We start from the raw sequence: 18,591 nt of genomic DNA, 5'->3' as shown, positions 1-18,591 counted from the left end.
TAGAAAGACTGGTTTTCAGAGGCGAATTCTCCGTTTGCGTGTAAACGAAGGGAAATTTCTCAGTTTTTTTAAATTACCATGTACGTGTAAATGGGGCCTGACATAAAACCAGATTTCATTCGCCCCATTGGAAAGCATATTTACACTGTCTCAAACGTCTTAATCATTCCCTATCCCATATATAGTGCACTATGTGCCATTTACCATGTTGAAGATAATAAATGTGTTAACAAGTGACTGGTTTTAGTCACAGCTTCAACATCTTTTTATAGTGTAGAGGGCGGGACGCTTCAGATTCTGTTTTTTTGTGTGGGCAGAGATGCTGAATTGTAAGCCTAGAAATCTAGACGCACCCTAGCGGCAGCAAATCTAATCTGCCCGCGAGTGTCGTTTAGCAACTCTCAATACCCTTCTGAGCTGTAAACGCCAAACTCTTGTCGGGCCAATCACATCGTGTATAGAGTCGGTGGGTGGGCCATAATGACGACGGCCGAGTTGCGTTTGCGTGCTTCTAGTAAACACAGAAACTGGCGAACGGCGGTCTTTCGAATCAGCTTTGACCGCGACTCTGGAAGACTTGGAGTTGAGCTTTTCTCTGAGAAAAGAACAAAGAACGGCACTGAAGTCATTCTTAAAAAGGGAATATGTTGGGAGTTTTGCCGACCGGATACAGCGAATGTTTAATCTATCAACGAGCTCCGCTTCACATTCGTTGCTCTGGTTGGTTTTAGCGCTATCCTATCGTGTGCAGAGGGAGTTTGAAAGACAACCGTTTATCCCGCCCCTCGGATTGAGCTGTCAATGGTGACCAAACATCTTGATGTGGGTCTGGCTTGTCAGGCTAGCTGAATTGCAGAGTGATGTGATCAAAATCATTGATCCATATTGGTGGAAGTCAGAGAACTTACATTTTGAACCCCTATATCTTATGAATGTGAATATTTTCTTTGTTTTGGTTCACACTAGCTTATATATAAGAGTAAGACTAACACATTTGTACTAAAACCCAATAATGTCATGGCAAATCTGTGTTTACTGGTGTGAGGGCGGGGCAACCTGCTATCACAGCAATAGCAAATCACAACCATCCAGTCAATTCCCAATGCCCAAAATCAAGTCCCACCTTACATTTTTTTCTTCTTCAAGAAGCAGTTTCACTCTGATACATATTGCAATAGGAAAGAAAATACTATTGTGGCTTCTATCATGCTGACTTTAAACAATGATTCGGCTGGCAGCACTAATTTGTTTACTAGGTGGCTGTTAGTTTCAGGCCCTGACCTGAGAGGATGAGATGTTCTGTTTCGTCTCTTTCTTACACTGACCCAATATGCCTTAAGAAAGAGAAAAGAAAACAGCACCTGAAACAACACGCCAGCTTCTCTTCTTTCCAAACAGATGTGCGCTTCGTAGGAACAAAACACAATCTTTTAAAGTCATAAAATCTCATGAGCAGAGAAAGTTTGAGTACTTTAAATCTGGGGGGCAGTGCGTCTCACCACCTCATAAAAACATTATAATGTTCTTAGAAAGAGGCAGAGTTGTTTTTTTCCATGGTTGCTACAAAGCACAGCCTTTGTCTCGTCGCCACTGGCCTTGGCCCCCACTAAGTCATTCTGTTCCAGCCCAGTTCACACCTTATAGCCGACTGAAAGTATTTGACATCTCCAAACACACATGGCATCGTGTGGCTGAAGATGGGCCGCAGACGAAGGCTTTCTGTTGTGCTCTGCTCCCTTGTGGCTGTTATGACGTAGATGAAGCCCACGTATTGTGTATGTGTTAATGCTATTGACGGTGGAAAACGTTTAACTTGCAATACTTTTGCTTGGCATAGTGACTTTACTGAATTGGTGACTCACTGTAAGAAAACTAGGTTTCATTCACTAATAATTGAGTACTTCGTATAATAAAAAGATAGAGATTGTATTATAATCTCTGTAGATTTTGCAGATAATATTAAACAGAACAAACAATTTCAACATCGATAATAATAAGTGTTTCTAGAGGCAGAAAATTAGCATTAGAATGATTTCTGAAGGATAATCTGACATTGGGATAAATTACATTTGAAATAGAATAGAAACAGTTATTTATAAAGTTTAGTTATCATATTTTACAATATTGTTTTAACTGTATTTAACAATTTACTGTATTTAACAATGTTTTACTGTATTCTTGATCAAATAAATTCAGTCTTTGGGGAGCATAAATATCAAAAACATTTAAAAAAATCTTCCAAACTTTTACATAGTGTATATCCATTATTAAAGCTGAATTTTACATACTTTTACTGTCATTAAACACTCACCTAAAGTTAGTCTTTGAAAATACTAATCTAATTACACTGTTAAATGTAATCTTTTATAAATCTCAAAATGAAAGTTTTAATGCTGTACATTATAACTTTGTGATGACTTACATTTTTAATACTATAGAATTTATTTAATTATTTCGTCACTTAACATTGATTTCTCAATGTTAAGTGGTCTCTTAATTCTTTCCAGAGCTGTATGTGGTTTGGGATTCTTCTAATTGTAATCCTAAATTTAAGCGGCTATATTTGTTAAATGTTAAATTAAATTGATGTCTGCACTATAACATTTGCAAACACGTTTTGTGCACAAATGCATTTGTGGCTCGTAAATGAGACTTGCTGTGAAAAAACAAGGTGCATGACACAAAGGGCTTGAATCTCAATCATCACAAATGCACAGAGCTTAGTAAGAGAGATAACGTTTCAGTAACAACCCTCGAAGCAGTGTGTATTTGCATTGTAACCTTTCTGATGTACTACCTAATGTACTGATCTAAAAGCTGATAAAATCTCACCTGCCGAGCTGGGCGTTGGCTCCCGCTGGAGGAATAAACACAAAAAGGAGTGAAAGGCAAATGCATTAACAGTCAACTCGAAACACAGATAATGAATTTTGGATTTCTCAGACACCTTTGCATCTTGGATTGGGATGTGGATAAATGTGGAAACTGTACTTTTATAGGCATCTCTTGCTTATAGCCGTTAAAGGGTTAGTTCACCCAAAAATGAAAATTAGCCAATCATTTATTCACACTCAAGCCATCCTAGGTGTATATCACATTCTTTCAGCCAAACACAATCGGAGTTATATTAAAAAAAGGTCCTGCCTCTTCCGATCTTTATAATAGGAGTGTAGGGTACCCTAGATTTTGAAGCCCAAAAAGTGCATCCAGCCATCATAAAAGTAATTCCTAAGGCTCCAGGGGGTTAATAAAGGCCTTAAGAAGTGAAACAATGCATTTTTATAAGAAAAATATCCATATTTATAACTTTATAAACACTAAACATCTTATCTTCGACGATCGACGACTTCTTTTTTTCCGGTGTGTTCCACACACTGTTGGCTCCAGTCAGACACCGTCTGGGTTGTATAGGCCAGTTCAACATGTAGAATCGGCGTCGGGCCATCGGTCAGAGAGCGAACTATGATTGGCTGTTCAGATTAGTGAATCAGTGAGTTAGTGCATGAGAATAGTAGCAAAACAGCCACCAAAGAAGTCAAAACGGGACCGATAGAAGGCTGTTCTAATGTTACGTCATCTTACCGAGTGATCCTGGCTGAATATTTTAATATAAGTATAGTATTAATTAGAAAGTATTCAAAATGTTAAGCGTGCTTTGTTTTGCGGTTTGTGTATCTGCAGCCTGCAGCATCGGTTTCCCTTTTTGAATTACGAAAATAAATATCTGCAGAAATAGACCGATGTTTCATTTACACGCAGGCGCAGAACGCATGCTAGCTGACAGTCGGCTGTAATTCTCTGTGTTTTGACAACACAGTCGTCATTCATCAGCGCTAGTTCTGTGGTGTTGGTTTGGTGTGTCCCTACCTTAAAACGAGAATTTTTAAAGAGAAATGTCGGAGGAGCTTGAGGTGTCTACTCTCACCTAAGCTTACGCTACTCATACGCCGAGTCAGAGGTCATTCGTCCGCTGGACTCGCGTACGGACCTACCGGAAGCCAGTGATAATATAGTTTATAAAGTTAGGAATAGGGACATTTATTACAAAAACGGGTCACATCACGTGAGAAGGCCTTTATTAAACTCCTGGAGTATGGGTTACTTTTATAATGTATGGTCGCCTTTTTTTGGGCTTCAAAAACCAAGATACCATTCACTCCCTTTATAAAGCTTGGAAGAGACAGGATATTTTGGAAGATAGCTCAGATTGTGTTTAGCTGAAAGAAGAAAGTCATATACACATGATGGCTTGAATTAAGGGGGAATAAATGATGGGATCATTTTCACTTTTGGGTGATTCACACCAAGGAGAGTTACTTAGTTTTAATATAATTATATGAGAATAGTGAGTCCATACAAAAAAATGATAAGAACACAGAAGAATCTCACTGGAATCACATTCAGAATGTTTTTTTAATCATCTGATTAATGATTAAAAAAACATGGCTGCTAATTTAAAGAGCTCAAGCATTTAAAGCGACAAAACTGCAGTGCCTGCTTAGAAAAAACAATTGTCCACTGGTGTGGACGCTAATATAGTTATAGTTAGTGTTATTGGTGTGAACAGGACTTTACTCAGATATAAGTGGCTTGGTGTGATGCTGCCACCATAAAAAACTACATTCTCCCTTGAGACAGGAGCTGGGAACCAAGGGGTAAATGACATATGGTTATGAAGATTGAGGAGGAAACTGGGAATGGAAAAAGAGAGTAGTCCCTGGAATGGACTGACCTGCATGACATTGATTAGAATCAGAATATGTAGTGTGCATGGTGGTTGGGCCAGGGGTCGACAAGTGAATGTACCACGTGGAGGAGACGGGGACCAGGGGTTGGGGGAAGCGCTTGTCTCCTGGAGGGTAGGAGATGGGGGATGTGATGCTTTGGGAAAAGGGCGGGTGTAAAGACTGTAAATCCATGGCTGTGCTGATGTCTCAGAGGTGACTAGCTTTTGTTCATCGGTGTGGCCATTTGAAACGCAAATGATTATTCATTCCTTTGCACCATTGATCTACTTCTGGGACCTCTGCAGTGACTTGTTGCATTTGGACAAGGATGGCTACCCTTTTTTGGCTGTGGCTTCCAGCAGCTGTAGTCCCAGGACTATAGCTGTTGGCTGACCATGATGCTTTTTATGGTTTGTTGCAAGAAAATATGCATTAGTCTGATCATGCCGTACTGCCTTGTTTTTTAAAGCCGAGGACATAACTGGGTCATTCCCCGACTCAACCCCCATGAGTGTCCATCGTCGTGGCAGGCTACTGTTTGCTAGTATGTTGTGACTGCTTGTGAGTGCTTGTTTTGTCGCACGGAAAACTAACAGATAATGATGGGGGCAGGGTTCGTTCTGTGGGGGTAGTGGAGCTGAATGTGTGTTTGTGAGACTGAAGCTTTTTATTGGCTCCATGTTGCCGACAGTGCTTATAGTTGTACTGCGTGACCGGGCATTTGTGACAGCCAAAACCCTTTTCTGCGGTGACCGTACTGTTTTTAGATATGTAGGATGGTAAATTGCTTGCTAGAGTATTTATGCACTTCACTAAACACAGCTGAAATTAGTCCAGCGCTTTTTTTTTTCTAAAAAATGAAGCGGTTAGTGTTTGTGTTTTCTAAAATGAAGCATGTTTGAACAATGATAATGAACCTGTATGATTATAAACGGTGCATTTTATTGAGCAGGGATTTTTTTTAAAAATTTATTTTATACATTTACACATTATAATTGTTATATTTTGCTTCTGTATAGTAATTGGGCAAAAGCAGGTAAAGAGATTTTGGCTGTGTCCAAAATCGCATACACTCTCTTGAGTAGTCACTTTTTTTGAATAAGTAATTAGTTCACGAATGCTAAAAAAGTATGTTCTAAATAGTATGAGTATGTGTAGCATGAATACACTCAAGATGTACTACATTCGCCATGCTATCATTATCATGTGACCTACCAGCGCCAGTTACGTCGCTTCACTGCCATTCACAAATCGTCTCCTCTGGCCTTGTGGGATAGTAAAGTGTCCATCGTATGCACACTTCAGAATCATCCCTGAAGTAGTAGGTCGTCTGTACTTTTTGCCTAATCTTTTATGAGTACTGTGAATAGCATATACTGTTTTTCTCCTACTATATAGTAGGGAAGTATGCGATTTCAGATGCATAGTTGCTTTTAGCTTTCTGGTTGTTTTATTTAGTTTGTGTCCCATTTCTTGCTGAAGAGGAACATTTTGATTGAGTTTTGATCACTGGTGGGAAAATTGTTCGTTCTCTGTGGACAAAGGTTGCACTATGCTTTTCGAGAGCTTTCATGCCCTAGGACATAGATGCATTTTTTTAAACCAGTCTTTAACCAAGCTTGCTCGCACAGCATAACCCTGCATATTTAAAAATACCCTGTGGCTCCATTTGACAGTGGGAATTAAAGGTGCCTTGTTATTCCCTGCTATTTTATTTATGGAAAATGACACACCTGAAAACCATTTTTAACGAGTTAGGTGACTTTTTGTGTCCATAGTCATTGCCATTTGCTACCTTACTTTTGGACATGTTCAAGCACAAATGATAGACTGCTGCCTCTCGAAAAAAAAAAAAAAGTATTTAAATTATGCGGACGCTACCCATCCATTTCCCTCAAATCTAGGACGCTGCCTCAACTAAAACATCCATCATTTTCTGCTGGAGGCTGTTTGAAAGGAAAAGCTGTTTTTAATGACACCGCAATACCTGTTGCTTAATGAGTTTGTATTTTGAATTGCCTTTCTGTATTAGTGAAAGTAGGTTTCTAGGCCTCCCTGAAGAATATGGCTTGTCTTTTAATATCAGAAATAGCCTGCCTAAAATCTCAGGTTATATTTTATAGAAGCCGACGGATGAAGGAGAGTTGAGAGTGCCGCGAGGTCGATTGAACGGTCGGCTTTCGCTCAGTGTGGCGTTCAAAGCGTTCCCTCACCATGTGTTTGCTTCTTTGGCTTCGTGCTTGTAGAGTTGGCCAGAATCTTATTGATTTCCTTTTCACAAGACTTTGAACAGGTAGTGAGGTCACGCTGTCGATGTTACTTGTTCTGGGCTGCGTTTGTTTTGATCGCCCTCAGATGACTGCGAGTATTATGTAACTGACTCAGTTACTGAGTCGTGACCCTTGCGTTGCCTCAGAACACAAACTCTGAGCTGCAGTCGATCTGGCATGATTAAGTCAGAACATATCATTGAAGTTTTATAGCACTGAAGCGGTTATAGCTTAATGTTGACAACTATGAAAGAAAATACATTTCTCTAATTATAATTAATAATGCTGCATAGATAAATAGACAATAGTTTGAGTAGTTTAACTTTCTTGAAGCTCATTTGTGCTCTGTTGCTTCTGCAGGTCTTTCTGCACATTATTAAAGCTGAGCAAATCGCACACTGTTAAAAAAAGGTTTCTTTGGCTCAGTTGCTTAGCCATGTCTCCAGAAAAACCCATGGGAATCACAAATATTACAAAAAAATGAACATATGAAAAACTGTCCCTCATTAAAGGTGCTCTATCATTTTTGGACTGTCAATGTACCAAAGCATAAAAATGCCATAAAATGTTTGCAGAGATGTAGGAAAAACATGCTAAGTTTCTAAGAACAACAGGGCTACAGCCCGTTATTCCACGTTGAAATGTGTGTTCCGTTTTCTGAAAGTCTCTTTCTGTTTTGGTCTTTTTGATCCCACCCACTGCCAATTTACCCAATAGTATTGGGATCCCTGGGTTGCCAGTTGGTGGAAAATACAGCAATGGAAGCCAGTGAACAAACTGGTTCAGAGATTTCAAATTCTACCCGACCTAAATGGTCCAAAAGGATTGTACATGTCCCTTAATGAGTCATGGGTGTGTTTTGGGCGTAACATGCCATAAACCAATCAGAGTCTCATCTCCAATTCCCTTTAAGCCAGTTGCGCTTGCAGCACAGCGGATTCGCTATTTACATGGAGGAATTTGTGAGCGAAAGACTGAACAATTCTCCAGCGAGAAATCCTTTTATTTTTAATATTAGTGAAAAGATGTATGTTTTCAGATCAGAATGCCCATGGCCGATTTGCTTTAAACAATATGGCGCTGGACATGAAAATGATAACTGCGTCGGGCTGAAACTAGTGAAAGATACTTGCATCGCGAGTGTATGATAGGGCCCTCAATTTGGACTATAGTACTAGTTTAACCGCTATCTGTTTTTTGTTTTTTTTGTACATGCTTATATTTGCTGTGGCAGTTTTTCACTTGCCCAAAAATGATAAATTTTATTTTTAGCAACATGTTGTCAGAAATAGTTGTTATACTTTTATTTTTCCAAATACTGTTCAAAAATAACCGTTTTTGTTTTTCATTTCAAATAAACTGCTGTAAACTCTATAGTTATGTAACTCCATGATGGCTATAAATTAGAGATGCACCGAATGTTCGGCAACCGAAATTATTCGGCCGAAAATAGCCAAAAATAGCACTTTCGGCATTCGGCCGAATAAGTAAAAAGGCCGAATAATTTTTGCCGAACAATGACGTTTTTAATGACGCGATCAAATAGTAACCCACGTAGAGTGAGAGGCGCGCGCTTTATGCAGCAAACATGTCAGCTGTGTGGAAGCACTGTTTAGTGCTGCATCTCATGTCATCGATGAGAAGAGGAACTGACTTTCATGTAAGAAAGCAGAGAAGCTACTTTTCATAAAGAAGAACCGGCCACTTTTCCTGAACAAGTAGGCTTATGTCTAGGACAGTTATTTATTTGTTGTGGGTTCATCCAAATTTTTTGCACTATTCAATGCACATTTGTTGTTGTAGACATACAGAGTTACATTCTTTCAGCAGTCAGTTATAGGCCTAACATAGGCTATTCAAGAAGGGGGGCTTCAAAGATGGCCAAATAAAAATATATTTTTTATTTTACTAATTATTTATTTTAAGTTATGGTGTGCTTAGTTTGTATAATATCTGCTGGAATGTTAAAAAAAGTTCAGTGTTAAATAAATATTTTGAAATTGTATTTTTTTATTTGATTTATTTCTCTGAAAAGCAACACAAAATAGTAAAAAGCAAAAATTTTTGTAATGGTAAAAAAATAGCCAAATAAATGGAAAAAATGCGAAACACCGTGTTCGGTATTCGGCCTTCGGCCAAGCAATTCATTATTATTCGGTTTCGGCTTCGGCCAAGAATTTCATTTCGGTGCACCCCTACTATAAATTCATTAACACCTTTTGCTGGAAATTGTTGGCATATGGTGGATTTTTTTTATTTCCAAGCCCATTTAAAGGCTTTTAGGACTAATACAAGACATTCCAGTAAGTATGACAAAATCTGTACATCACAGAAATCCCAATGTTTATTAAAGGCAAAATGTGTTAACCAAATATAGAAATTTTTACAACAAGAGGCCTGTAACTTTATATGCCTATGTGTGTTGTGCAATAGGGTGCTTGTTGCAAACCCACATTAAGCTCATATAATTAGCAAATATGAGTCTTTTGCTTCAAAAATAGGCAACAGATCATCCCGCCCTGAAAGGTTTTGGTACAGCAAGTGCCTTTTCTATGACAGTACTGTAACAACTTAATTGCTTAATGAGTACATGCAACACTGAATACTGTGTTTCGTAGGAGGGTAGGTTTCGCTCATTTAACTAGTTTATTGAATGAAAGATGTTTTTCCAAAAAAAGCTTTGTCTAAGTAAATGCCGTCGGTAAACTGGAGCAAAAACAAAAGCCTGTGTGTAATTTTTATGTTCTGTATTATGAAAGTTAAATCTTCTTGGCATCATCTGTTTTGCATTTTACACAAGAGTCTTTCCATTGCTTAAAATAGCCATTTAATGGTTAAAATAGCCATTCTGAAGCATAAGGGTATAAACAAACATCCAGCTCTCATAATTACACTGTTGTGTGCATGTATTTATAGTGAGCATGATTGTATGTGTATTTAGAATTGAATTCAATTTAATTGACACGGGTCTGAAATATCTTTGTTTTTCTTTTCCAACAGTATATCAAGATTCCTGCTTCCTCGGATTCTCCTGATGCTTTCCGTGTATTCTCCTTCTATCTGTCCAGTGACAGTAAAGACAAACCTCAGGCCAGCTTTGACTGTATTCACCAGTATGTTTCTGGGTAAGACACTGATGCAAAAATGAATCAAATAAGGGGAAAAACTTCTCAAACAGTGGTTCAAACAAATATAATATCATATCACATATCATGTTATATAATGTAATATAATATCATTAAAAGAGGTAATGACATGAGATATAAAATTTCCATTGATCTTGACATATTAGTGGTCTTTTTGCCATTAAAACATTATAGCCACAATATATAAGATTTTTTGATTAAAATATCTCAAAAACACTAAACCACTGTTATATTCTGTTGACTGGTGTACTTACATTTATCCCAAATGTTTCCAAGAATATTTAAATCCAGAGCTATTTTAACCAGGACACGGATTGTGTCCGTGTGTCGCCTATCAATGACATCATTACCCTCGATTTCCAGTTTTATTTTGTAGAAACCATGGAAACACCAAAGATACTTTAATATATTATGTGATTTATTAGACAGGTGAGAGGACTGTTTGGATACATTCATCGACAAACTAATCATTGTCTCATAGTAACCGCAGAGCGAACGCACAGAGTAGCATTATAACAACTTTCATCACGCTCAAATGTATCTAATATGATTTTAACAGCTATGATTTGTGTCTCTTTAAAAAGTAAAAGATGGAAAAAAAAGTGTATTGTTTATTTTAATGCCGTCTTGTATCGCGTCAGAGTATTATATGTTTTTTCGCAGCGTTTTATTTGGTTAACGAGGCACAGTGTAATGAAGAGTTTGCAAAGAAACTTTTGTTGAAAGATAAACTATTTCATAATGTTTTGTCTGTAAATGACCGGTTTATATTGATGTTTTTAAAACACTTAATTATGCATGCAATAGCGAGTGGGAGGTGGTTTCCTGTGCAGTGACATCAGCCAATCATAGCAGTGGCCATTTGCTGACAAACCTTTGCGGGTCTCCCCTTAAAAACTGATAATGTCAGACAGAGGGTCAGAATGAAGATTAAAAAAAATACTTTTCAACATATTCATTTGTTATTTTTTGTTTTTTTGTGTGTGCAAAAAAAACAACATTATTAACATAAGTGAACCTCAAGTAACACACACATATATATATATATATATATATATATATATATATATATATATATATATATATATATATATATATATATATATATATATATATATACGTGTGTTACTTGAGGTTCACTTATGTTAATAATGTTTTTATTGTCTTATCTTTTTACTATTTATTGTTTATTTCCACCAAGTGCAAATAGCGTGCCTTGTTGGCAAGTGCTATTCTCTGCCTAACAATGCCTGGTTGGGTCAAACAAGATAAAAAAATGCAGATATTTCAACATCTTTAGTGGTGAAGTCAGTAAAGTGTAAGGCATAAGGATCTAGGTTTTGATGCGATTGACCCGGGTTCAAATCCGCCTTTTGCAGAGCTTGCTCTTCTCCCTTTTTCCATTACTTATTACATTGGAAAGGCATTTACTTTCAGTAATAAATTAAGAAAATTTTCTAAAAGTGTGTAACAAAATGTTTAATAATAAAAGGACTCATTGGTCCCATTAAAGGCAGCATCCATTTAATAATTTTAATAAATATAATAATTGACATTGTTATTATTGCATCCTGTTAATGTACAACAATACTGGGCTGCAAATAGTATGTATCTGTCAAAATAAATTATAAGTTGCATCTACAGCTATTGTCTCTTAGTGTAAATATGATCTATCTGTAAGATATGTTATTTTGACTAAGTGTAAATAAAATCTATTTGCTATTTACACTTCTAATAGCAAATAGCTGCTGCCATAAAAAAAAAAAAAAACATATTTGCTGTTATTTTCTCAGTGGATTACATGGACCTGGAACTGTCAAGCTCAAAAAAGAGAAGGAAAAAAAAACGCCATAATTAATGATTATATTATTGGAAAATCAATTCATAATAATATAAAAATACAATAGGACTGGTGGGAAACAAATTAAATGTGAGTCATTATTCACTAATAATCACAAAATTGTTAATGCTTTTACAACATAAAACTCTTCTTAATTACTTAATGCAATAATAAAAGTAGTAATGTATAGTCCTATTACTGCCATTAGTTATTGTTTGTCTTGAATAAATATGAGCTTTGAGTGTAGGTGGTTGTTTGTTAGGATCAACATTTACTGGGACCTTTGAACTCAAGTTCTATTACAGTATTTAGCGTCACGGTCGGTTGTGAAGTTGCTGCCTCTTGATCGGGGTGGCACTGATCTGTTCGCTCTGCAGCTCAAAGGAGACTTGTAGTCTCACAATACTCCACTTGTCCCGCTGAAGAATAGCATTACATAGGTTTGTGGGAAAGAGGATGCAAAGCAATTCCACAAAAACCAGTTAAGGCCATTAGTCATAAATTAGTCACCGACTTTCCGGCTGCTTTGTGGACAGAGGGAGCAGCTGCAACACTTAAATAAGCAGAGTGAGTAATTAAACATGCCAGTCTTTACATAGCAGTTGATGCTCTGAGCTTTTAAGAAAATATCGGTGAAATCGGTGATTAACTTTTTCACACAAACAAACACCTTTTAGGACAAAATGTTCACTTACTGTCTAATATATCCCACCCACTAACTGGTGCCGTGATAAAGAGATAATCATTGTTATTGACAACTGTCAGTGGTCATAATGTTATGCCTGATCAGTGTGCATATATATATATGCACACTGATCAGGCATAACATTATACTCCATACTCCACTAAGTTTTTTCTCAAATATTTCTTAAATACCTATATTATTTATTATTATATAAATATGTTGGGTAAACAAACTTTTATTTTGGATGCGATTAATCGTGAAACTACTTGCATAATAATATTTATAATATAATGTGTACATATTTAGTACACTATTTTAATATATATATAATTTATTTATTTTTAAAATTATGCATTCAAAAATTAAGATTTAAATAAGGTTTAATAAATAAATACATGTATTATTTATGTATATTTTTTTCTCAAACAAGCATTTCCCTTGCATTTCAATAAATGTATATTTTCCAGCTTGATAATTTACCTCACTGTGTATTTCCTTTAAGAGATGGCAGGGAGCATCTGGAAGGTCAGGGCAGTATTCAGGACAAAATCACGGTGTGTGCCACCGACGATTCCTACCAGATGACCCGTGAGCGCATGTCTCAAGTGGAAAAGGACATCTGGAGTCGCTCAGCCATTGAGATCAAACCTGGATCCACACGTCCAAGTAAGAATCCAGCTCATACACACAGACAAAGGACCACTCCACATGCAGACATAATCTTCACTCATTAAAACGTCTCATATCAAAAAACACATTTATTTAGTACAAAAGCAAGTAATCCTACCCTAGTAGTAGCGTTAATTATGTACATATGGTTGATAAACCAGAATGTTTTTGATCAAGGGATGGTTGTGTATCAGTCGAGCCATGTAGGATGCGTTTCCCTCCCCCAGTACCTCTTTCTCAAGCATTTATCTGCAGATGACACAGGCACAGCCACAGACCTGTTCCATTAATCTGATTGAGACTGCCAGAAGTATGCGCTAACAAGTCTCATGCTGGGTGGATGAAGTTTAGCCCAGGATTTTAATTACCATGGCTGGGGATCAATTAGGTTTTCATCTGCAGAAATACTGAATTATACATAGGGTCTCTCTCTGAAGCAAAGTCTGCAATTCCCCAAGCGACGACTAGAGAGAAGGACACGCGTCGTTCTGGCCTCTCGTGTCTAAAAAAGGTGGATGTGTGGTGGAGTGAAAAAAAGCACTTCAGTGGTTGGAGAAAATAAAGTCTGTTTGATTCAAGGCAATTAAAAGCCCTGAATCGCTTTCACCATGTAAAGCAAATAGTGCCCTTACAGACAAAGCCCTGCAGAGTCCTTTTTTTTTTGTGTGTGTGTGTCTCAATTTGCCTTGTAATGTAAACACATTTGGGCTGCTCTGATTGCTAAGGATATAATTTAGGGACGGACATTAGAGGAGGACCATAGTGGGATGATTTGATGTTGCACCATTCAGATTTCATATAATGGGTGTGTTTGGGTCACATTCATATTGCAACTGAGTTTATAGTATTTGCTTTGGCTTTTTATTTCACCTCGACAAAAAGTAATACTGTCGCCATGCATATTTTTAACCAGCTCCAAATGCATATGGTGGTAGAAACGGAGCCATGTCCGTGCACAATTTAGTGCCTGGCAGATACATTTGTTTGGCTGAAACGAAAATAAAACGGCCTCCAACTTTTTTCCCATCTCTGTAGTTGAGCGCAGAAACCTCTTGCGGTGGCACGCTATATTTCTGTGGTAAAGTAATGGTACACTTAGTGTATCTTCTAAATACTGCTTTGCCATCGTAGTTCTCATAAATTGGCAGACTTTCAAATGTATGGCAGGTATTTCAGTGGATGTTTAATTATAAAGAGCAGAGGTATAACGGTCTCTCTGATTTGCATGCTGGTATGAGCCGTTCAGAAGAGCATCATCAAACATTTAGTATCTACTTACTGTTTGATGATGTTGGTTCTCATTCATTTAGCCATCAGGACGAGTACAGTTGTCGTTAGTGGTAAACCGATATGGATTTTTTTTATTTTTATGGCCAGTATCTTAAAGAGCAGGATTTCAAATCGTTCTCAGCACTGTCAAAATAAAAGTCTATCGACCAAACAGTATCAGTATCAGCCGATGGCAATATTTAAAGGGGACCTTTTATACAAAATTTACTTTGATGAACATAAAAGTGTGTCGGCAGTGTGTATACAACCACGCTATAATGTAAAATCCACCCACTCCACCTTTTTTTGAATCCCCCTAAATCATAAGCAGAAGCGTTTGCAGATTCTAGCATTTGTGACGTCATATTGCACAGAGCCCGCCCACGACTGCTGTCGGACTCCGCCCTATAAGCATAGACCACGCCCACGTCCTACATGTTTATCCCCTCGCCAGAGCATTTAACAGCAGCAGTAAGAAATGTGTTCTTATTAAAGCTACTAATGTTATTCAGTAAGCAGCGAGTGATTATCTCTTTGTCTTTTGTTGTTTGATTCATTTTAACAGCATATATAGAAGTATGTACTGTATATTATGCTGCTTTCACTTTAATACACCGATCTAATATACATATGCAATTTCTTTACTTGCTGTTTACGCTCACAGATATAACTGACTGGGTTTATGTGAACTGTTTTTGACAGTTTAAGCTCAATAAGATGTGAAAGAGAACTTAATTTAATACTCACTGGACGCTCCGTCTGACATCCAGCTTTCTGTGTGCGTGCCTCGAGTGTGTGTGCTCAGACTGCACTTAGAGTGATATGGCTCCGAGTACTCAAGGCATGAGCTGTAAAGGTTCCGCCCTCTTCTGGAAAGCAGGGCGTGGAGCAGCAGCTCATTTGCATTTAAAGATACTACATGCATGAAAACAGCATGTTTTTTCCTTTCACTCAAAAATAGTATATTAAATGATCTGTGGGATATTTTGAGCTAAAACTTCACAGGCAGATTCTGGGGACAGCTGGGACTTTTATTACATCTAGTAAAAAGAGGCATAATAGGCTTCCTTTAAAAAAAAATTCAAATATCAGTCGATGATATCTGCCATGGCAATATATCGGCCGACCACTGGTCGTGTGAATACACAATTTTTTTTATAGACTAGCCATATACACTGTAGTATTTACTATACGCACCTTTATCTATGTTTTACTTTTGTGGCATATTTGAGCATGTAGACATGATTAAACAAGTGATTACTGGGCTTTGTGAGGTAAAACAATTTGATTTTGGAATTTGATTTGATGAGATTGCTTGTAAGGCTAGATTTGATTAAACGTTTGATGTTGGAGTTATGACATCTGTCTACAGTTCATACAGTATTACCCCCCAAAAAACACGGTAACATTATTTTGAATGCTTTTGCAGACAGAAAATGTTTAATTCAGCTCTTTTTGCAATGCACAACATGTTTAGGCGTCAAGAAGAATTCAGTACTTTGTGTTGGTTTTTTTCTCTCTCTCTTGATTGTCAGCATGTTGGACTCTGTAACAGTGAAACATTCCTCCTAAATAGAGTCATTGTTCTCATAGCTCCGCGGTTATTGCAATACATGATGTAGTTAATACAACTGTTGAGATATGAAGACAGCTCTTTTAAGTATTATGAAATAAATGCAATAACAGAACTTTGAAAAAAACTTTATTTTAAGGTGTCCTTGTTACGGGGTAATTATACATTTAAGTACAGAGTAATTTATTTAACTACATGTACTTACTATAGGGTTAGGGCTTGGTGTTGGGATATTTGCATGTAATTATTAATAATTTATAGGTATTACTATAGTAACTACATGTAACAAAAAGGACACTGTAAAATCAAGTTTTACTTTTTTATTTTTAAATAAAGCCATTCTGTTTATGGCTGACTGACTGGCTCCTGTTGTTGAGGCAAACTAAAATAAAGATTCTGTCATGGTTTGCTCACTCTTATGTCATTCCAAACCTGCATGACTATGGAGCTTATAAATAATGTACTGGTTATTTTTTCCCCCATGGTGTTGAAATAAATGTGGTTGAAAATTACAGAAATACATAAACGTAGGCTATCATCGGTGCAAAAGCAAAGGTGCTTTTGTGACTTATCTGCTATATTTAGAGTCTTATATAATAGTTTTGTATGAGAGATCAAAAATTGTTACATTTCAGTTTTCAAGAATGATTATTCAGTGATATTTCAAAATGATCTTTTCAGTGATATAACTGATCTGGTTCTCTGTCTTTTTTTCACAAATGCAAGTCATAAAGACTGCTTGTACAATGCTTTTAAGATACTTTGGGGCAAAATACTGGCCCGAATGCTACAGGAATGAAACTTTAAAGAGATATTTGACCCCAAAAATTATATTCTGTCATAATTTTCTCAACCTCTTGTTGCTCCGAAACTATGTGCGCTACTTGTGTATATATGTATGCATATATATATATATATATATATATATATATATATATATACTATATTATATTATATTATATTATATAATAATGTGAAGGGTGAATAAATGATAACAGTACATTTTTAAATTAACTTTCACCTTTAAGATAATGTAAAGATTGCTTAAAATGACAGTTATTTGATTGAAACCAGTCCATTCAGATTTAACTCGCAAGACAACAGCATCGTGTGTTTCAGCAATAATAAAGCCTAAAATCAGTATAAATGAGCCCATGAACGTTATATAAAACTGGACGTGCACAGGAGCATAGCAGTCACTGTATGAACAGCTTATGCTTCACTTTGTCCTATAGCAACCTTCAAAGTACAGCTTAAACTTCTAATAAGATTAGGCATGCTTGATATCTATTAGCACTCCTGTGTCCTGCTGGCTGCAGGTGAATTAGCACACTGGTGGGAAGATGGAAAGCAGAAAAAAAACGGTTCTATTTTAGGTGCATCCGTTTCCAAAGCTTGGATATTTGCACAGGAGAGAGCAACGTTTACCGTCAGCTGTGTTTCACGCTCTACGGCCAGCCCGGTGCACGCCAAATTCAGTGCATATCCGGAGAGTGGGTCATACGAGTGCTACGGGGGCCGTGATGTTTACTTAAAGCTGTATTTCCTAAAGTGGTTCAACGCTTGCTGTTTACACTACTGTATGTGTGATACAGCCATTTGTTACGGCCCCGGCACTCACCCCTTCTCCGTTATGTGTGTGTCTAATTTCACCTCAGGGCGGCTCGGTTTTGTTTTGCGTAACGAGAGCTTTGGGATTTGAGCGGCCCCAGAAGTTCTGCGCTATTTGCAGAGCTCTCGGTTTATTTTCAGTGCTGAGGAGGCAGTCAGGTTAAGCAATAATCTCTCAGGACATTTTATGTCACTTTTTTAAAGTCTTATCAGATTCTGAGCTTGTTTTAAACTCTTGTGAAGACGTTAAAATGCATTAAGGAATAATACAAGCATTGCTTACGAATTGTCTGTTACTGATAACAAATTACATTTGTAGAAATTTATAGTTAGTAATATTATTTATTGCACGTTTGGGTAATGTGATGACTACTTTTAGATTACTTTTGACCTTACTTATTTTCACATATAATTCAGCTGGACATCTTGTACTATATTGATACTAAGAGAAAGAAAATATATTCCATTTAGGCTGTGATAACTCGTTGAATTATGCAATACTTGATATGCGAACCAACATACAGGTTTCACATTCATTTTGTGAGAAGAAATCGTCCCTACAGCTTCTGAAAGTGAACGGCAGTGTTTTACTGTAGCATTACCTAAAAAGTAAGTGTCATGTAACTAACTACATTAGGTTTATTCACTGTGAGAATTAAATATAGACTGATTCGTATAAATGCTACAAAAGTTATTCCGTCAAGAGCAGTGGGTGACTTTCTCTTTGGCTTTTGATTAATTAAGCACACAGATGGAAGCAGGTTTATTAGGCTGCTGTCACTTTAAGAGCTGCACATATCC

General features: G+C 37.0%; 2 protein-coding genes across 2 annotated transcripts in view; one reads left to right on the top strand and one right to left on the bottom strand.

Moving 5' to 3' along the window:
- Nucleotides 1–18,591, top strand: part of LOC137042968 (novel protein similar to elongation factor RNA polymerase II (ell)) — a 50,168-nt gene that overhangs the window by 16,773 nt on the left and 14,804 nt on the right. The window contains exons 3-4 of the mRNA XM_067418943.1: nt 9,998–10,122; nt 13,171–13,334. Of these exons, the coding sequence (XP_067275044.1) occupies nt 9,998–10,122; nt 13,171–13,334 (289 nt within the window). The remainder of the gene's footprint in view (nt 1–9,997; nt 10,123–13,170; nt 13,335–18,591) is intronic.
- fkbp16 (FKBP prolyl isomerase 16) overlaps nt 1–18,591 on the bottom strand; it is a 108,508-nt gene that overhangs the window by 81,279 nt on the left and 8,638 nt on the right. The gene's annotated exons all lie outside the window — the stretch shown is intronic.

The sequence above is a fragment of the Pseudorasbora parva genome, chromosome 16 (assembly GCF_024679245.1).
Source record: "Pseudorasbora parva isolate DD20220531a chromosome 16, ASM2467924v1, whole genome shotgun sequence".
NCBI classification, from domain to species: domain Eukaryota; kingdom Metazoa; phylum Chordata; class Actinopteri; order Cypriniformes; family Gobionidae; genus Pseudorasbora; species Pseudorasbora parva.
Note: the sequence above shows the minus strand (reverse complement) of the source record. Positions and strands in the feature narration are given on the sequence as shown.